The sequence below is a fragment of the Humulus lupulus genome, chromosome 2 (assembly GCF_963169125.1).
Source record: "Humulus lupulus chromosome 2, drHumLupu1.1, whole genome shotgun sequence".
NCBI classification, from domain to species: Eukaryota; Viridiplantae; Streptophyta; class Magnoliopsida; order Rosales; family Cannabaceae; genus Humulus; species Humulus lupulus.
Genome location: NC_084794.1, coordinates 289,058,511 through 289,079,873, shown reverse-complemented (window position 1 = coordinate 289,079,873; position 21,363 = coordinate 289,058,511). Strand labels below are relative to the sequence as shown.

The 21,363-nt window shown below is 36.7% G+C and overlaps 4 protein-coding genes and 1 non-coding gene across 5 annotated transcripts; 4 read left to right on the top strand and 1 right to left on the bottom strand.

The window, feature by feature from the left end:
• Nucleotides 1-2,731: 2,731 nt before the first annotated feature.
• On the top strand, nucleotides 2,732-4,835 carry LOC133819715 (peptide-N4-(N-acetyl-beta-glucosaminyl)asparagine amidase A-like). The gene has a single exon (XM_062253020.1). It carries the CDS (start codon nucleotides 2,827-2,829, stop codon nucleotides 4,663-4,665), a length of 1,839 nt encoding a protein of 612 aa, XP_062109004.1. The 5' UTR covers nucleotides 2,732-2,826; the 3' UTR covers nucleotides 4,666-4,835.
• A 26-nt stretch (nucleotides 4,836-4,861) lies between these two features.
• Nucleotides 4,862-4,980, top strand: LOC133820043 (5S ribosomal RNA). The gene has a single exon (XR_009886477.1). It is a non-coding gene; the product is annotated as a 5S ribosomal RNA (ribosomal RNA).
• A 339-nt stretch (nucleotides 4,981-5,319) lies between these two features.
• LOC133819714 (peptide-N4-(N-acetyl-beta-glucosaminyl)asparagine amidase A-like) lies at nucleotides 5,320-7,577 on the bottom strand. The gene has a single exon (XM_062253019.1). The coding sequence runs from the start codon at nucleotides 7,530-7,532 to the stop codon at nucleotides 5,646-5,648; it is 1,887 nt and encodes a 628-aa protein (XP_062109003.1). The 5' UTR covers nucleotides 7,533-7,577; the 3' UTR covers nucleotides 5,320-5,645.
• Nucleotides 7,578-8,746: 1,169 nt separating this feature from the next.
• Nucleotides 8,747-10,382, top strand: LOC133819713 (glutathione transferase GST 23-like). The gene is made up of 2 exons (XM_062253018.1): nucleotides 8,747-9,225; nucleotides 9,755-10,382. The coding sequence occupies exons 1-2, from the start codon at nucleotides 8,914-8,916 to the stop codon at nucleotides 10,112-10,114; spliced, it is 672 nt and encodes a 223-aa protein (XP_062109002.1). The 5' UTR covers nucleotides 8,747-8,913; the 3' UTR covers nucleotides 10,115-10,382.
• A 6,116-nt stretch (nucleotides 10,383-16,498) lies between these two features.
• LOC133819719 (probable glutathione S-transferase) lies at nucleotides 16,499-18,051 on the top strand. The gene is made up of 2 exons (XM_062253029.1): nucleotides 16,499-16,949; nucleotides 17,404-18,051. The coding sequence occupies exons 1-2, from the start codon at nucleotides 16,638-16,640 to the stop codon at nucleotides 17,758-17,760; spliced, it is 669 nt and encodes a 222-aa protein (XP_062109013.1). The 5' UTR covers nucleotides 16,499-16,637; the 3' UTR covers nucleotides 17,761-18,051.
• The last annotated feature ends 3,312 nt before the right edge of the window (nucleotides 18,052-21,363 follow it).

Genomic DNA, 21,363 nt, shown 5'->3' with positions numbered 1-21,363 from the left:
CCACAAAACTGTAAGTAAAGAGTAAGGAGTTTCAAGTGTGTAAGGTAAAATTGTCACTTTGTTATCTCTAATCAAAGAATTTGATTCACATTCAATTCAAGTATTGAAAAAATAAAAGTTTCATTTTAATGGATATGATCGATTTCGATGTAAAGGGTCACTACTTGATTGAATCTACAATCACAACAACAAAAAAATAGTTTAGTACATCAGACACTATTTATGAGGATTCTTTTCAAGTTTTGACAGAGCTTTTGACTACTTGTGAAAATGGAAGTGAGATTTTTTTTTTTTAATATTATTATTGGGTAAATAACAAGAGAGGGGAACATATATGAGTGATATTTTGAGTAGAGATTGTAATTATTAAGTTAAGGGCCATCGTTAGATGAGGTCTCGATGTCTTTTGAGGATCAAAACCAATGACGCTGATAATATATATGCCTTAGGAGATTTCTCAAGTGCACCCCAAAAAATGACATATCACCCTTTAGTGTTTTTGGTTTGGAAAGTATTTAAGATAAATTTTTTTTTATGATGGTGTACATTGTAGTTATTTATAACACTCTGCAATTTTTTAGAAAATTTCAAATAATTTACCAATGCCTAAAATAAGGTTCAAACAGGTTACCTTCCACACGCATAAAAAAAATATTCACGCATATAACAAACTATTTAAACTTTGTTTTCTACATTATAAATTATTCAGAATTTCTCGAAAATTTGTAGGATGCTCTAAATAACTACAATATATACGGTCATAAAAAAAATTGTGCAAAAAATACTCCTCAAGCTAAAAACTAAAAGGGGTGCACCAGTGAGCCCATTTTTGGGGTGTACTGGAGAACTACCCTATGCTTTATATTCAGTAGCTAAAAATGTTGGTATATATATTATCAACATGTTATGAATGAATTAATTTGGTGTAGTATGTATGAACATTTTGATCTGCAGTGTTGTGTTTATTTTATCTACTTCTTTATCTCTCACACTCATCCTATTGCTTAGCGTAAATAGTGGTACCACCACATCAATTCTCAATATGAAAACTGGTTACCTATATTTGCAGAAATGAGGTAACCAGTTACCATTTTTTTTAATTTTAGATTACATTGTAACCGCTATTCATATTTAATGGTTAACAAGTTATTTTGATGGTAATTAGTTGCTCATAATATAGGTAATCGAATATCACTATCAAGTTACCTTGACAGAAACATTCAGATTTAAAAGAAAAAAAAAACAAATATGAAAACGTGAATGTATCATATTAAGTAACCAATTACTAACACAGTCATTAAAAAAAACCATAATCTAAATAAAAAATGTAAAGGAAAAAACAAGAATAAGAAATTGATTTAATTTTTTTTAACATGTAAAAAAAATAAGTACAATAAATAAAAGATGATAATAAATAATAAAATTATTATGTAATTTAAAAATATATGTGAAATATACATTTATTCTTTATTAAAAGCATTACAACAACAAATTTCTTTTAAAAAATGAATGAAATTACAAAATTACCCACAAAATCAAAGAAAACAAAATTATTATTAGAAATATGGCATAATTAAATTTTTTTTGTAAATTTATAGAAAGAAATATCCATAAACATCAACTTCAAAGTCAAAAATGCCATAAAAATGGGAAAAGTTCAACTCCTATAAAAATGTAAAAAAAATGCAACAACAAAAAAAAGTCATATTTCGTATAATTACCATAAACTTATATATAAAAAAATACAAAATCACTATGACAAGAATCATAAGATTCTATCTAAAAATAAATTGGTGATTAGTGGAGTTACTCATGTTCTTATTAATGGCTCAATATTGTTACACTTCTTTCATGTGAGACACCATACTCCAATATCCCCTCAAGATGGTGACGATTTTTCGTTCACCAATCTTGAATCATCTAATCACAAGTGTTCATTTGTCAGCCCGCTTATTTTATTAGATCTCAAGCGTCTTTTTGCACTATGTAAATCTCGTGCGACTTAGGTTACTATTTGAATTTCAAGTATCTTGTTGCACTATGCAGATCTCAAGTTTTTTTTTCAAGTTGGCTCACTCTTTTGATCGATATGGATCGAATGTTCGCTAGCGAATTGACTCATGATACTATAACAAGAATCATGAGATTTTATCTAAAAATCAATTGATAATTAGTTGAGTTATCTATATTCTTATTAATGATTTAGTATTATTACACTTATTACATGTGACACCATACTCCAATACACCTAAAACTATATAAATCTTTTTTTTTTTTTCATTTGTTAAAAAAAACAACCAAAAAAGAGAGAGACTTTGAGATGAATAAAGTTAAAAAAGAAAGACAAGACAAACTAGTGCTCTACTTTGTCACGCTTCATATGTTGGAACTTAGAATTCGTAGGCAGACGACAATAGACAGTAGTAACTCCTTGCTACAAAAAAATATATTTATGAAAGTTATGACTCCCTTAAAAAGACAAAAGAACTAACTCCTTGCTATTCTCAATTAATGACTGTCATATTGATTTTTGTACTTGGATTTTTCATAAATATATATAAAAAAAATGTTTGTAGGTTTACAACTAATTTGGGCAAAATTATAACATTATAAATTGCATTTATAGTAGCATTTAAAGTTTAATGTTTTGTTTATCAATCCAAACTTAAAAGTTACTAATAATGTTTAATTATAGTAATATTATGCCAATTTCCAACTCAATTCTTTTCTTCAAAGCATTTTCTACTCTTATCTCCATCATTCTCACTCCACCCAAATGACATTATAACAACAAACCGAACCCTTCTCACTAACAAATCTCCATTAATGGCTTCTTCACTCATTTTCTTCTCCCTCCTAATTCTCTCTCCTCTTCTTCTACACCAGCCCCACTTCTCCTCAGCCAACGTACACAGAACCAGCCATCTCAAATCTCAGCTCCTTCCCCAAATCTCACTCTTCCAAGTCACCCCTCCAACTCAGTTCTTCGAAGTGACCAAACCCGTTGACTTGCCCAGTACCAGACCTTGCTCTCACTTGGTCCTCCGCCATGATTTTGGCTACACATACGGGAAGCCTCCAGTTTTTGCTGACTATACCCCACCTTCGAATTGCCCATCAAACGATTTTGGAAAAATTGTTCTTGAGTGGAAAGCTACTTGCATAGGAAGGCAGTTCGATCGGATTTTTGGGGTATGGCTTGGTGGGGTTGAGCTTCTAAGGAGCTGTACGGCTGAGCCAACGGCTTCTGGGATTGTTTGGAGTGTTGAGAAGGACATTACAAGGTATTATTCTCTGCTCATGACCAATCAAACGCTTGCTGTTTTTCTTGGAAATGTTGTGGATAGTACTTATACTGGGGTTTATCATGTGAATTTGACTATACATTTTTACCCTGTTGAAAAAAAATCTGATGATGTTCATGGTTCAAAGTTTGAGAATTTAGTTTCTGGACACCATACTTGGGCGGATTTGATCTTGCCCATTTCGAGAAATTTGCCTTTGAATGATGGCTTGTGGTTTGATATCAAGAATTCTATGGAGACTCAGTTGAAAGAGTTTAAAATTCCTCAGAATACATATAGGGCTGTGCTGGAAGTTTATGTTTCATTTCATGAAAATGATGAATTTTGGTATTCAAATCTTCCAAATGATTACATTGCTGAAAATGGTCTTAGTGATACTCCTGGAAATGGCCCTTTTAGGGAGATTGTGGTTAGTCTTGATGGTATGGTTGTTGGTGCCATATGGCCTTTTACTGTGATTTATACTGGAGGCATCAACCCTCTATTGTGGAGACCAATCTCTGGAATTGGTTCATTCAATCTTCCTTCTTATGAGATTGAAATTACTCCATTTCTAGGTGAGATTTTAGATGGAAAGATCCACACGATCGGGTTCAATGTTACAAATGCCTTGAATGTTTGGTTCGTAGATGCGAATTTGCATCTTTGGTTGGACAAACATAGCTCGAAAACTGAAGGGGAGCTTCTGAAACACATTAGCTTGCCTCTTGTTCTTTCCCAAGTTTCAGATTTTGAAGGTCTAGATGGGACATTCTTGACTACTGCTAGTAGAAATGTATTGTCCATTGGCAAGGTTAAGTCCTCTTTTGGGACTATTCTAACTCATTCCATTCAGAATATCTATTACTCCAATTCTATTGTGATGCAGAACGATGGCAACACACAAATAGTGAATCAAACCATTCATTTCAATGATACAGTTCTTGTCAAGATGCCATTGGCTGATGTTTACTCGATCAAATCAGAGAAAAAGTTCCCACTTTTCTTATACTCTGGATACCTTGATCAAGGAAATGGAGATTATGTGCTTAGTACAGATTTTACTTTGGGTTTTGAAGAGAAGAAGTCTTCTAAAGTTGTTGGCTTTGAATTATCAAAAAGTCATCTAAATAATCTGCAGAATGGTGAGGGTAAAATGATCGTAGAGAACGGCTTGATTGTTCATGCAACTGGGAGTACACAACAAGTTTACAACTATGAAGATGGAAATGTCTGTTACTTCAGAAATGTAAGCAGCTTAAACTACAAGATAGTTTACGATGAAGTGAGGAAGAAGTGCAGCAAATTAGAACAAATGCCTTTGGATTTTGGCTCAAGTGATAGTGTCTTTTTCAAGTCAAAGAGCTTTTCCAGTATCTGATCTGCCCAGAGAAATTTCAGGTTTTCTGGGCACTTCAACTTCAAATGTTGAGACAAAAAGAGAAGATAACTCTTTTGTGCTGTCATTTGGAGTACTTGTACATGTGAATAAAATACACCAAATTTTATGTGTTTTTGTATGTAAATAATATGTTATGGGATTTGAGTTTACTGCAGATTAATTTCATGCTACATGTGGGTGCGATCATACCAGCACTAATGCACCGGATCCCATCAGAACTCCGCAGTTAAGCGTGCTTGGGTGAGAGTAGTACTAGAATGGGTGACCTCCTGGGAAGTCCTCGTGTTGCACCCCTAAAATCATCATTTTTAAAAAAAATTCATGCTACATGTGAACATTTATTATCTTTGAATTTTTAAGTTGTTTTTTTTTTCTTTTTCACATTTCTTTATAAATCCCAAACAAGCACATACATATATGAAATAAATATTTAAAAGCCAAATGTTTTGCCAGCATATATTTATTAAATAAAGAATAACCAAAACACAATGAACACAAGACTGTTAATGTAGAGTTTGCTCCAAAGAAATGACCTAGGCCTACTATTAATATGTATATTAGCTTGAAAAATCAGAGTAACATTAGAATTATTTGTATGTTTCCAATATGAGGTGAAAAACTCATGAAAAAACGTGATGATCACTTCACTACTAATATTGTTCTTTTACAAAAAAAAAAATTCCTTAAGATTTTAAGCTCACGGGTCACTTAAACTCCAACCTAAAACAAATCAAGAGTATCACATTTCACCTCTAGTTGAAATATAAAATATAACCGTTAATGGTGTGAGACAACTTAGTTAAATCCAACAATAATTCCCATATATAATATTTTCTATGTACTCACTTTTATTTGGAGAACCCATTTGTAGAGTCCTCAAGAAGATCTTAAAAAAGAAACTTAGAAGAAGAAGATAAAAGGGATTTATCCAAGATACTAAACATTCTAATTAATCTCCCTTAGGCTTTAGAGTTGTCAAGTAAACCAGACCCCAGAGAAACCCTTCTAGAATGAATAGGCCATAGTCTATGAAACCCAAGACCCCTGTGACTATGAAGCTGTGTCGTTTTGCTGCATTTGCCTCCCACATTATCATAAAGAATAGTATAGTTTGAGCTGCTTATATTTCTGAAATAACACATATCAGCTCCATTGTACTTGTAAACCTGCTGTGTACTCCCCAATCCACTTACTACCAAGTTCTTCTTAACAAGCATATTTCCTTGGCCACTCTGGTGATTCTTAAGACTACTGTTTGTGAATCCCAAACCAGCAGAGCCCTTAGATTTCTTCTCATTATACCCCAAACTAACATTCGAAATTGATAAATAAGTCTTATTACCTTGATCTAAGGTGTCAGAATACAAGAAAAGGGAGAACTTTTTAAGTGATTCCAACGAGTGAACTTGCGAAGATTGAGAATCGGCTTGAACAGAATCATTGAAATGTATCCTTTGTCTCACAATCTGCATATTTGCACTGTTTCTCATCACCATTGAGTTGTGGTACGAGAAGTCTTGAATGGAATCGGTAGTGATATTCCCATAAGAGGACTTAACCCATCCAGTTGACTTGATGGACCGGCTTGCGCTTGTCAGAAAGGTTCCATCCAGACCAGAAAAATTAGAAACCAAGCTAACAACAAGAGGGAAGCTAACATGCTTCAAAAGCTGCCCCTCAGTTTTCTCACTCTGTTTATCCAACCAAAGATGCAAATTTGCATCAATGTACCATACATTCAAGGCATTATTGACATTAAAACCAATCTTATGAGTCTTTCCATCCAAAATCTCTCCAAGAAAAGGTGTGATTTCAATGTTGTAAGAAGGTAAATCGAATGAACCAATGGCAGTAATAGGTCTCCACAATAGGGGGTTAACTCCACCAGTAAAAATCACAGTAAATGGCCAAATGGAACCAACAACCACACCATCAAGACTAACTAAAACCTCCCTAAAAGGCCCATTTCCAGGAGTACCAGTAAGATTATTTGCCTCTATATACTCATCTGGAAGATTTGAGTACCAAAACTCATCATTTTCATGAAAAGAAACATAAACTTCAAGCACAGCCCTGTACGCATTTTGAGGAATTTTCAACTCCTTGAATGCAAAATCAGTAGAATTCTCGATTTCAAACCACAACCCATTATTCAATGGCAGATTTCTCGAAATGGGAAGTACCAAATCTGCCCAGGAATCATACCCAGGTTCCAAATTTCCACCATTTCTTTCAAAATTCTCCTCGGTCGGATAAAAATGAAAGGTCACATTCACGTGATATACCCCAGTATATGTAGTATCTATAAGATTACCAAGATAAACAGCAAGCGTTTGATTCTTCAATAGCAAGGAATAGTACCTCGTCACATCTTTCTCGACGCTCCATACAATCCCAGTAGCTCTGGGCTCGGCCGTACAGCTCCGCAGAAGCTCGACCCCACCAAGCCAAACCCCGAAAATCCGATCGAATTGCCTGCCTTTACATGTGGCACTCCATTGGAGAACGATCTTCGAGAAGTTGGGTTGGGAATGACAGTCGGAAGGAGGCGTGTAAGTGGCCAAGACAGGAGATCTTCCATAGGTGTAGGCGAAGTCATGGCGGAGAACGACATGGGAACAGGGTTTCGTTTGGGGAAGCTTAATGGGTTTTGTTACTTGGAAGTAACGAGTGGGTGGAGCAGTGTCGTCTGATGAAAGAGTGGAGAGCTCAGAGATCAAGTTGGGTGGTCTGAGGGAGTTGAGTTTGTGGTGGTTGGCAGCGGTGGATAACAGAGGTTGGTGGAGAAGGAGGAGGAGGAGAGAGAGAGTGAGGAAGAGGAGAGAGAACGGAGAAGAAGAAGCCATGAAAATGAAAATGAATTGTTCTGCTTTGATATTCTCACTGTTAAAATGTATTTATTTATTTAAAGAGTAATATTATATACATCCATAATATGCCCTCAATACTCACGCGTCACCCATTTTTAACATCGACTACTAATTGTGTTTGTAGTTTTATTTGGGAACCATATTGTGTTGTTTGTTATGGATTAAAGTATTGTTTCTAATTGTTATTTCTTGGGAGCTATTTAGGACTTATTGGTATCTATTTCAATACAATGTTTTGTTTTGGAATATTAAAAATATATGGAGCCATTTTAATCTTTGATTGGTTGACTGTTTTTTAAAATAAAATTCAAAACTCTATCCTAATATTATGAAAGAAAGCTGAAAATGAAAAAAATCATGTTTTCTCAATTTTTAAATTTCTTTTTCAAAAGGTCTAAAACCGATTATGAGTATTTTGTTATTTTGTTGTTGCTTTTTCAAAAAATAAAAATGATTTACATTAGTCTGTACTCGTTGCATACATATATATATATATGCATTTGAAAAGTAAAATTAGTCACATGCAACTTAAATTCATATAACTATATAATATATTATCTGAAACTTTTGTATTCAATAATAAGGACATTTGTATTAAATAAAGTTGTTTAAGAATATATATTTATATGTTTAGTTAATTAAAAAAAATGTAACTTTAATTTTTTTTAAATCCACAATATAGTATTGTTATGAATTTAATTAATATATTATTATTAAATTTTAATTTATCAATATTATTAAATTTTACTTAATTAAATTTATTGATAAATCAATATTTAATGTCATACAACTTGTGTATATAAAATATATAAAATTAAAATAATATTCAGATTTAACTAAACCAATCACATATTCAGTTTCTGTTATATTTTCAAATTTAATACCAATTATAAATTCAATTTTTTAAAACTAAAAAACAGTTTACAGAAATTGAACCAATCACATTTTCAGAAACATGTTTTTAGTCACTAAATTCAGATTTTCATTTCAGAATCTACTTTTCGAAAATACAGTTTTCTAATCGCGCACCAATCAGTTATTATTTTTTTTTTTGGTTTGGTATTTTGTTGTTTTGGATTGGTAAACTTATTATTATTTTTATTTTTCATTTTGGTAGTGATCTTAAATATTATGGTTGTATGGCGTTATGTTCCTCTTTGATATGGTTGCAAGCGATAGTCACTAATGACAAGTAAACAAAGACCATTGATCCCAAACTTAAATGTAGTGAATAGAAAACTCTAAAAGATCATCATCTTCTTGGTCAAACAAGAAATTCTCACCTCCCATTTATAATTGATATATTTGCATATATGCAAGTAATTTGGTGATTCAAAGCTCCACCTGCTCAATAACAATGGAAGAAGAAGTAAAGCTGCTAGGATTTTGGGCAAGCCCATTTGTTCAGAGAGTGATATGGGCTCTGAAACTGAAGGGAGTTGAGTATGATTACATAGAAGAAGATATTTCAAACAAGAGTCAATTGCTTCTTCAAAGCAACCCAACTCACAAGAAGGTTCCTGTGCTTGTTCATGGCGGCAAACCCATTTCTGAGTCTCTGGTCATCCTTGAGTACATCGAAGAAACTTGGCCCCAGCCTCCTCTCTTGCCTAAGGACCCTTATGAAAGAGCTTCGGCTCGCTTTTGGATGCAATTTGCAGCTGGAAAGGTTAGTTTCTTTTCTTTATTGTAGCAGAAGCAACAGTCTTCATTGACTTGGTTTAGAGAAATTTCTGAATATGTTTATTTTGTTGTTGATGGGCTGCTTGTATTGTATTCTTTTCCTTTGATTTGAACAACTTTTCTGATTGATTTTGATCAACTTTTCACTATGTGATCTCATGTTCACTAGTAATATACAAAAGTTCAAAGGAAATCAATTAGGATTTCATGTTAAAATACCCTTCCCAGAAATCTATCTCATTAAAATCAGAGAAGGGTATGTCAAGGCCATCATCACGAGTAAATTATGAAACAAAACATTACAACAACTGACGTGGCCCGAGTCAATAAAAACTGAGAAGATTGACTCAAGATCAAATTTCAAAACATTACACCAATTACAGTGATTGACGTGGCAGATTCATTAAACTAATTAAATTTATTTCAGACGGGCCCACTGTTTGATGTGGTGTAATGTTTTGGTGCTCGTGTCATTATTCTTTTATCTATTGTAATTTTCATTAGTTAAATGGCAGGGTCCCAGTTTTGGTGCACTCTTTACAAGCCCCACTGGTGGGGAGAAGGGAGAAAAGGCAGCAAAAGAAGTAGCAGAAGTGCTTAAAATCTTGGAAGAAAGTCTTGGAAATAACAAGTTCTTTGGGGGAGAGACTATAAACATGGTGGACATAGCACATGGATGGCTGCCTCAATGGTTCGAATGTCAAGAACAACTTGTGGGACTCAAACTCTTGGACCCCAAAACTTTGCCTAGGCTGCATACTTGGGTTCAAGATTTCAAGCAACTCCCCATCATCAAGGAAAGCCTTCCTGATTACGACAGACTATTAATCCATATGAAATCAGTTAGGGAAAAGCTCTTGGCCAAGACCGACTGAATGAACTTGTCACTATTTCATAGTTCAGCTTTGATCATTATGTGTATGTTGTTTTGTTCATTGTCATCTTTGGACTAGAACTTTATTAGTTATGAGTGGTTTAGAATCAAGAAAATAAAATAATAGGACACCCTATTTGTTTTCTCACTAAGTTTAAAGAAAGAAAAGAGTGTAAACATAATTGTTGTGTCTATCTATTTCATTCTATTACAACTGTTTGTTATAATTTAAAGAAAGTGCAAACATAAAACACAACACTTTATTTCAATTTGTATTGTAATTAGTCTTTCTTCTGTGTGAATAATGGGCCAATAGTTCTGGTTTATATGTAAAAGCATATGCATAACCAATTTCAAACACACCATAAAACCTTAAGTATGAGGAGTTTCAACTGTAAAGCAAAATTGTCACTTTGCTATCTCCAATTGAAGAATTTCATTCACAATCAAGTATTGAAAACTAAAAGTTACACGTTTTAATGGAAATGATCACTAGTTAAGGTGAGGTAATACTAACAAAACTGATGTGATATAGAGTTTTGCACAAAAAACTTCTAAGCTTAATCATATACCTTTTTTCTTCTTCAAATTCTTCTCCTATTGGCACCCTTGTTGGGATTTCTAGATGGGATTAGTCTAGATGGGATTTCTTAGAGACCCATGTTGTAAAGGGTCATCACTTGATTGAATCTACAACAACAACAAAGTAGTTTATTACATCAAACACAAACTTGTGGGATTAATTATCCAAACCAGCCCCATCACTTAAGACTAGGGTCAAAGGCTTGCCATGTGTACAATAAAAGTCACCTTAGCTATCTCAGAGCCAGGTTGGCAGGGCTTCTAAAAGTCACTTTTTGGCTTTTGAAGTTCTAAAATTTTAGAACTGGTTGGGTTTCCAATACATTTTGGCTTTTAGCTCTAAAAATATATTTTAGAAAAAGCTATTCCTATCAAATTTTTGAAGAAGAGTTTATTGAGAAGCTAAAATCTAAATCAAAAGCCCAACCAAACAAGCTCTCAACTTACTAAGACCGACTTTCCCAAAACCAAAAGTCTTTGTATATATATGTCTCTATTATCAGTTTAGGACTAATCAAGCTTTTAGAATTACACAGAGTTGTAAAGAAAATCAGAGAGAGAGAGAGAAAGGGTTGTGAGTTGAGTGCATGGGTGTAATCAGAGTCTTGAGTAAGAGTATTTGAGAGAGACCAATCTGGTTCTTGATCATAGTGGAAAGGACTCGATTTTGTGCTCAAACTGGATGTAGGCAAAAATTTCTTTGCTGGATCAGTATAAAATGTTATGTGTCACTTTTCTTTTATGCTTTTATTGTTTTGGTTCATTTTTTTTTATTATTATTATTGTTCATTTTTTTTCAGAATTATTGCATTTGTGAATCTTAGTGTTGAATCTTACAACAAAACTCCCAGAAAGAAAGTTAAGAAACCAAGTTGTAATAATTCATCACCTTATTAAGCTTGTCGCTCACAAACCTGACAGATTGATTCACTGATTGGGATGAGAATTACCCCTTCGGTCAACTAGAACAGAGTCATGTGTTAGTTTATGTTGATTCATCCCTTATCCACAAAAGAACTAGATACATGGAAACCAAAGTTAAAAAGACTTTATTTTCTATGAGAATATGACTTAATTATCTACATGCATATACACACTATTTATTATACCAACATTATGTAAGTTAAGTATTCAACAATATGTAGAGTACTTACATATTACATGGGGTCCTTAGAGGTTGATGTTAAGCGACTATTTTTAGTCCTTTCTCACTGAAATTTGTATCCAAATGTTTGGCCAAGTCTAGAGACAGCTCTAAATTTAGTACTTTTAAGTTATGAAACGAGATTAGACATCTATATAATGTACTCCCTTCTATTTCATTATTCTTTATCTTTTATATGATTTACTTGACTCTTTCCTTTCATTCTTTGTAGAATGCATTTTTATTTCTGAAGGAACTTCTTAGCATTTTCTCAATAGACATATCGATTCTAAATGTCTCTAGAATGCTGCCCTTCATGATCACCATCACAGGATAGGTGCAAGGGTCATCACAAAATAGGTACAGGGGTTCACACTCGCCTCAGTTCCTCCCGCCTAGGACGGCTGGGCTCCGACAAGAGCAACGTTGTACCCGATCGGTGTGACTCCGTATTTGAAAAAAGGGGTGGACTAGGTCGGGGCATCCCCGAAGAGGCAGGGCCATATACTGTGGGTGTGGCGAAGGTCATCCCAGGCGCGGCTGTCGATCCTGGTGCAAGCGGGGGAGTGACCTATTGTTGTGCCGGAAATTGCACCCCGTATCTCGGAAATGCTTGGGCATTGCACTAAGGTGCCGGCTGCCATCCAAATGCCTGGATTTGGGCCTCTTGCCAGTTAATAAATCCTTGGACCCTCCTTATAAACTTTTCTAGGGTAGCCGCCTTGCTACGCTGCATATCGTCCCAGAGGGGGGATCTGGCCCGGATCCCGGATTGCAGCGCCACCAGGCATTGCCCATCGTCCACCTTGGTCTTGGAGGCCTCTTCGGTGAAACACTGGATGTAGGCTCTTAATGTCTCCGTGGGGAGCTGTTTAATATTGGCGAGGGCACTGATTTGCATGTCCATGCTCATGAAGGCCACAAATTGTTTGCGAAACACCGACTGTAGTCCTGACCAGGATTGGATGGATCCTGGCTTGAGTCTCTTCCACCATTCTTTTGCAGTCCCGCCTAGAGTGATTGAAAAATAAAGGCATTTGCCATCGTCGCTGACATTGGCCACGGTCATTAATCGGTTATACCAAGACAGATGATCCCTGGGGTCGGTGTTCCCGGTGTAGGTGGTTAGACTCGGTATCTTGAATCCCTTGGGGAGCACGGCGCCCAGAATGTGCCTCGCGCAGGGTTCCTTATCCTCCTCGTCAGAATCAGTGTCTGCTTCTTCCTGTTTTCGGACCAGGCGGTCCGTAACCTTTTTCAAGGTGGCTAACTGCTCCATGAGCTTCCTGGCCACACCATCTTCTAAGGGAACCCTCTCGTTCCTCCTGCCGTTGAGGTCATTTCTAAGGTCGCCATCTCGGGGGCGGATCTTTTCCTTGCGGGCCCGCTCCTTTCGAGCATTCAGCCTATCGAGCAGGTCTACCCGGGACGTATCGTCCCCAGAGCTGAGGGTGTGATGCTCGTCGTTACGTGGGCGCTCCCCACGGCTTTTTTTCACTGAAGCGCTGGGATGTAAAGACCGTTCCCGTCCAGCCTGGTACCCTGTGGCCGCGTCCCTTGCGGATTGGTCGGGTGGCCCTGTCTTGGGACGGGGCACACCTTCTCTTTCCTAGGGAGCGGCCAGGGACGGGTCCCGACTTTCTGGACATGAGGGTTTTTCCTCTGGGGGATTGCCCCGGTCTTCCTCTTCTCTCGGTCCGGGTTTCCCGGACCTTGCTCGAGAACTTGTCCCTGAGGAGGGGTCGGGCTCGCGTCCTCAGGGGCGCCATTTCTGGCCTGCGGAGCTGGCGATTGCGCTCCCAGAGGCGAGACAACTGGGGGATTAGCCGCCGAACCCTGGGCGGCTATGAAAGCTTGTAAGGCTTGGAGGGACTCTTGTATCTGCCGAGTGGCCTCCTTCTGCTCAGCAATCCTGGCTTCTTGGTCCAGAACTTGCTGCCTCAGTTTAGTCACCTCCGGTTCCTCCTGGTTGGGGTCCACTCCTTCTGGGATCTCGGGATCCTCAAGCTCTAGGTCGTGGTATTCCCCCCCATTTCCCTCTTCCTCATAGTAGTCCTCTTCATATTCCGCTCCACCTTCATAGTTCTACGACTCGTCGGGCTAGGACATCTGATGGGGAGTGTCCTCAGGTGGACTCCGGGGAAGAGGCTAGCTGGGTAGTGGCTCTCCATTACCCGGCTCTTGGTTAGTAGGATCGAAAGTGGTGTGTCTTGTGTTCACCATTGTTGCAGATGTTCGAGGTCAACTCTAGCTTTCTCAGGCTCTCAATGAAAGCACCAAAATGTTTACCGAGTTTTTCGGAAACTAGAATAATAAAATATTAGAGAGATTAGAAGAAATGATTTATGGAATAAAGACAAGGTTTTTACGTGGTTAGGGCGTTAATGAGCCTTAGTCCACGAGACAATTGTATTAGAGCTTAGAGAATCTATTAGAATGGATTTTTCTACAAGTTTCAGCAGAGTAACTGCTTACAAGCCAGGGATTCCCCTTCCTCAATGCCCCACTACCTGTATTTATAGGTTTACGGGTGCACTGGGCTTGGGCCGGGCTGACCCGGGCCCAATAAGGGTATAAATACTGCTGGCTTTTCTAATGGAAGCGCAGTACAAAGGATTAAAACATAGAAAAAACACTAATATGAGCCCATTGGGCCAGCCCAAACCACATCTGTCATCCGACAAATTGGGGCTTTGGTCTAGGCATCTCAGGTTATGAGGCAGATTCAGGGGTCAAGATCAGTCAGAGTAGTGGTGGCGCAGGTCTGAACCAACGGCGTACAATCCCAAGGTATCATTTTCTGCAAGTGAAGCGTGGGGACAACCCCCACGCTTCATGGGACGAAGTTAAGGTCACGGACGCTTTACCTTGCCAACCTCGGACAACCGACCCGGGTTCGTTTACCCACGTCCCCCTCCGTTCGTCAAGGTCCCGTATCGTTTACCAGGGGCCCGAATCATTTACCAGGAGCCCGGACCGTTTACCAGGAGCACGGAACGTTTACTAGGTGCTCAAATTATTCCACCAGGATCATGGACTGTTTACCAGGCTCCGGGATCATCCAATGTGATCCCGGCTGTTATTACCGGAAGCCACGCTCATACCATCTCTCGTATGACCGTCCCAGATGACACTCCCCGGATGCCCTTTGGGCCTCATCTAGACTTGGGCTGCCAACGTCTATTTTACTCTTTGCCGAACGGGCCTGGTCTAGGCCCAAACTCATTCGGGCGGCCTGCGGGCTTGAAGCGTGGACCCAGGCGCCCGAAAGGAAACGGGGATAACAATAGTATATCTTTTATATTATTATTATTTAAGAGAGAGACTTTGAGATGAGTAAAGTAAAAAAAAAGAGTCACTAATCACAAGTAGACAAAGACTTTTGACCCCAAACTTAAATGCAGTGAATAGAAAACTCAAAGGTTATCATCTACTTGGCCAAAGAAGGAATTCTCAACTCCCATTTATAATTAATGTATTTTCATTTGCAAGTAATTTGGTGATTCAAAACTCCTTGCTGTTCAATAATAATGGAAGAAGAAGTAAAGCTTCTAGGATTTTGGGCAAGCAATTTTGTTCAGAGAGTGATATGGGCTCTGAAACTTAAGGGAGTTGAGTATGATTACAAAGAAGAAAATATTTTAAACAAGAGTGTAAGTGTAACCAATTACTTAATTAACAGTCATTAAAAAAACCATAATCTAAATAAAAATGTAAAGGAAAAAACAAGAATAAAAAATTGATTAAATTTTTTTAACATGTAAAAAAAATAAGTACAATAAATAAAAGATGATAATAAATAATAAAATAATTATATAATTTAAAAATATATGTGAAAATATACATTTATCCTTGATTAAAAATATTAAAACAATATATTTCTTTTAAAAAAAATGAATGAAATCACAAAATATTTTTGTATAATTACTATAAACTTGTGTAAAAAAAAAATACAAAATCACATTGACAAGAATAATGGGTCTTATCTAAAATCTCATTGATGATTAGTAGAATTACACATGTTCTTATTAATGACTCGATATTGTTACATTTATTCTATGTGAAACACCATACTCCAATATCCCCTCAAGATGGAGACAATTTTTCGTTTACCAATCTTGAATCATCTAATCACAAGTGGTCATTTGTCAGCTCACTTATTTTATGGATCACAAGTGTCTTTTTGCACTATGCGGATCTGTTGCGGCTTAGCTCAATATTTGGATCTCAAGTGTTTTACTGCACTATGTGGATCTCAAGTTTTTTTTTTCAAGTTGGCTTACTCTTTGGATCGGTATGGATCGAATGTCCGCTAACGAATTGACTCATAATAACATGACAAAAATCATGGGGTTCCATCTAAAAACAAATTAGTTATTAGTAGAGTTACAAATATTCTTATTAATGACTCAATATTCTTACACTTGAGGTGTGACACCGAACTCCAATATACTTAAAATTATATAAATCTTTTTTTTTCCTTTGTTAAAAAAAACAACCAAAAAAGAGAGACTTTGAGATGAATAAAGTAAAAAAAAGAAAGACGAGACAAACTAGTATTCTACTTTGTCACGCTTCAAATGTTGGAACTTAGAATTCGTAGGCAGGCGGCAATAGACAGTAGTAAGCGATAGTCACTTATGACAAGTAAACAAAGACCATTGACTGTAGTGAATAGAAATCTCTAAGATCACCATCTTCTTGGTCAAATAAGAAATTCTCTCCTCCCATTTATAATTGATAAATTTGCATTTTTGCAAGTAATTTGGTGATTCAAAGCTCCACCTGCTCAATAACAATGGAAGAAGAAGTAAAGCTGCTAGGATTTTGGGCAAGTCCATTTGTTCAGAGAGTGATATGGGCTCTGAAACTTAAGGGAGTTGAGCATGATTACATAGAAGAAGATATTTCAAACAAGAGTCAATTGCTTCTTCAAAGCAACCCAACTCACAAGAAGGTTCCTGTGCTTGTTCATGGCGGCAAACCCATTTCTGAGTCTCTGGTCATCCTTGAGTACATTGAAGAAACTTGGCCCCAAACTCCTCTCTTGCCTAAGGACCCTTACGAAAGAGCCTTGGCTCGCTTTTGGACACAATTTGCAGATGAAAAGGTTAGGCTTTTTTTTTGTTGTTTCTTTTTCAAATATATATTTAATTTTCTCCTAATAATAATAAAAAAAAATTAATTATCATTGACAGAAAAAAAAACAAAAAGAAGGTTGTGTATGCACTTTCTTCTTTACTACATTTTATTAAAAACTTTGAAAAATGTCTTAAATTCCATTTTAAGCAAAATTACCCTCAAACTTCCTTCTCATCACACTCAAAATCCGTCTCAAACCTCACACTATTTTTTACACAAATTTTGGCTCTTTAAACTTTCCAAGAAGATGAACCAAGCATGGTTTTAACCAAGATCTATTCAACAAGTAAGAGAAAATTTATTCTGTTGTGTTCTATTTATGGTTTTTGTATGAGAATTCGTTTGGTATCTCAATACCAACATCATGAGTAGAGTTTTCCTTCTTTACTTATTTTTCATTTGATATCATTGCAAAATCGCAGCTCCCAACTTTTGGTTCATTCTTTGCAAGCACTGGTGGGGAGAAGGGAGAAAAGGCAGCAAAAGAAGTAGCAGAAGTGCTTAAAATCTTGGAAGAAAGGCTTGGAAATGACAACTTCTTTGGGGGAGAGACTATAAACATGGTGGACATAGCACATGGATGGCTGCCTCAATGGTTTGAATGTCAAGAACAACTTGTGGGACTCAAACTCTTGGACCCCAAAACTTTGCCAAGGCTCCATACTTGGGCTCAAGATTTCAAGCAACTTCCCATTATCAAGGAAAGCCTTCCTGATTACGACAGACTCTTAATCCTTATGAAATCAGTTAGGGAAAAGCTCTTGGCCAAGACCGAGTGAATGAAGTCGTCACTATTTCATATTTCAGCTTTGATCATTATGAGTATGTTGCTTTGTTCAATGTCATCTTTGGACTAGTACTTTATTAGTTATGAGTGGTTTAGAATCAAGAAAATAAAATGAACGAGTGGTTTTAATATGAGTGCCATGAGAATAAATAAACAACAAGGGTGGCAATAGGACACCTTATTTGTTTTCTCACTAAGTTTAAATAAAGAAAATGAAAGTGTAAACATTAAACACCAACTTTTTATTTCATTGGTATTGTAATTAGTCTTTCTTTTATGTGAACTATCGCCTAATAATTCATAGTTGTTTGTGTATGTCAATCATTAAATCATTCTACATAACCAATTTTAAACACACCACAAAACTTTTAAGTATAAGGAGTTTCAAATGTAGATCCCAGCCCAAGCTTTTAGAATTAATTAAGTTTAAAATTAAAATTAATTAAGTTTATATCATTTTATTAGTCTTAAAGTTTAAAATTAATTAAGTTTTAATTAATATTTTGATGGATTTATTGTCATATATTTTATATTTGAAAATATTAATTTTAATTTAATTTGTGTTTAATTTTCAAGAAATAAAATGTATTTTGACAAAAAGAAAAAAAAAATCATGAAAAAATAGTATTTTTGAAGTTAACTTAGGCCCAAAAAGGAGCCCAGCCCAAGCTTTTAGAAGCTGCCACGTGGCAGAAAGCCTCCAGTCGAGCCACCTGATGAGCCGCCTGCCACACCTGACAGCTGCCTGCCGCGCCTGCCATGCGGATCCCACACCTCCTGACACGTGCCCACGTTGTCCCACCAGCAGCCAACGGCGCTTGACGCATGCTGCCAGCCTGCCACGCATGCCTGCTGAGCCAACCAGAGAGCGACACGCGTCCCATTGCCTGGCAGATGTCCACCATGCTCCTGCCGTGCCAGCTGCCAAGCCAATCAGCTTCTGCCACGTGCCCCAGATGTCCCCCACGACCCAGCACCACTTGCCCCACTTCCATCAGTTTTTATGCCACTTTCCCACTATTTTGTACACGATTTTACACATTTTTGGGTCCTATTTCCACTATAAATAGAGAGTCAAATGAAGGAAAAAATGATCAAATTGGAGAGTAGAAAAAGACACTTTGTATTTTGTTCCTTTTCTTATTTCTAGTTTAATTTTGCTTGTTTTAGGTGACAAAAATGAGTGAATTATTTTAGAAATATTTGTGAGGTTAGAGTGTAGTTGTTGTACTTTTCATTCTCAATATTTATTGATTCTTCTTATGCTTCATTTTCATATCTTATTAATTATTTTGTTTCTCATCTTCTAATTTCTTCTAAAATTATTTAGCATCTTTTACATAAGTTCAGTCATGTTTTTCTTATGTAACTTAGATTGTTTTTATTTTAGTATATTTGTTATACTGTATGTCTTTTACTGCATTCTTCCAATGGTATTTTATCACTCTTGAAAATATAATATGATATGCTATGAAATTAGGAGTTAGTTCAATTTAATCTAGATTATTTAATTTGTGCTTTTAACATATACATCTTCCAGTTGCAATTAATAGTGTAGAATTGCAACTGTGTTTTGAATTAATATCTGTTAGAATATATTAGCTGTATTAGCTGCAGAAATTAAAGTTAATTGTATTTAGTTAGTTTCCTATTTAGTCTCTAATTTTGTATATAAATACATACTATTCTATTGAATAAAAATAACAATTCATTCACCATATTTTACATGGTATCAGAGCTGATTTTGGGATTGGAAATTAGAAATTCGAAATTAGGGTTCATTACAAATTTGGGTTTTTCAATTAGGGTTCTTTTTTTTCGGAAACCATCTTTAGAGTGATCATTTGTTCTCACCGCCCACTCAGAAAGATTGCCCAGCCGCCGATCTGCCAAACCCCAAAGTCCGGTCGCCAGATTCCTCGCGCGTGTGGCTCACGCACCATTTGTTCCTTCTGCCAGCTACCCCACACGTTGGCGCGTGGAGGCACGTGTGACGGGGATTTCGACGGGGAATCATCTCCGGTTCGTTTCTCGGCTCCTCTTGAGTCTACTCGCATCTGTCTCAGGTTGTAGTTTGGTATTTCTCTCTTCTTCGTATATGGGTGTTCTTTACTTTTTCTTCGATGTTCGATTCTGTCTTGTCTCTTCCGATATTTGTTTTTGAGGTTATGGCAGAGATGAAATCAGATCCAAAACCACTAGTTATTTCTGATGTGGTTCCCGTGATGTCTAAAATCACGGACCATAAATTGATTGGTTCGAATTATTTGGAATGGAGTAAGATGATTCGACTTTATCTAAGGAGTATTGACAAAGATGATCACTTGACTGATGATCCTCCCAAAGAAAATTGCGATTCAAGAAAAGTGTGGCTACGTGAGGATGTTCGCTCGTTTCTTCAAATTCAAAATTCTATTGATAACGAGATAATTAGTTTAATTAATTATTGTGAATTGGTTAAAGAACTAATGGATTACTTGGAGTTTTTGTATTCTGGAAAAAATAATCTATCGCGTATGTATGATGTTTGCAAAGCCATTTATCGCGCGGAAAAACAAGATCAGTCTCTTATGAACTACTTTATGGCATATAAGAGGACATACGAAGAGCTTAATGTGTTATTGCCATTTAGTCCTGATGTGAAGGTTCAACAGCGCCAGCGAGAGCAGATGGCTATCATGAGCTTTCTAGCAGAACTCTCATCTGACTTTGACTCTGCAAAGTCACAGGTTCTTTCTGGGTCTGATGTATCCTCTTTACAAGATGTTTTTAGCCGTGTTCTTCGTACAGAAACTACTCCATATGTTTCTCTTAATAGTGCTTTGGTTGGTCATAATAATCATGCACCATGGAGAAACTCTACTCCAAATGGTTCCAAAGGAGGCAATTCACAAAGGCCTGACAATCGAACACCGGAATCCGGGAGCATTATGTAACGTCCTGGATAGCCAAGACCGCTACACTGTGTGTTTATAAAGGTGCAAGACTCGCTAATAAAGTCATCTTAATCAAACGTGTCATTAATTGAGGTGTTCTAGGGTTAAAAGATATTTTGGCCTCAAAAGATCATTTTATAAAGCATAAACCATTTACAGCAGGGATCCCCAAAACTTTTTAGTGTTTACAAGCTGATTTACAAAAATTCAAAAGTCAAAGACAACATTGGCCCTACTAAGGCAAAACAGGTGATTCTGGTCCTCCCGTCCCTGTAACTTCCTCAACCGTGGCGGTTGAGCGGCTTGACATGTACATTCACCCTGCAGAGCTCTCCAATCAGGGCTTATCGATCTTGCCTTTGCCTTTACCTGCACCACGCAGCACCCGTGAGCCAAGGCCCAGCAAGAAAACAACATACACAGCATATACAATATTATCAAACAAATATTCTAATAAGCATGTTCATATATTCAATCCATAGCATATAAGCATACTTCAAGGTACAAATAACCTCATCTATACTTAGATTATTCATCAATCTCATTAATCACATTCATAGCCAAATATAATAATCAATTAACACAAATACTAGGGCTGACACCTTAGATCGCACCCCCTGTTTAACCCACTGACTCCGGCCCGCTTAAACCGAGCTCAG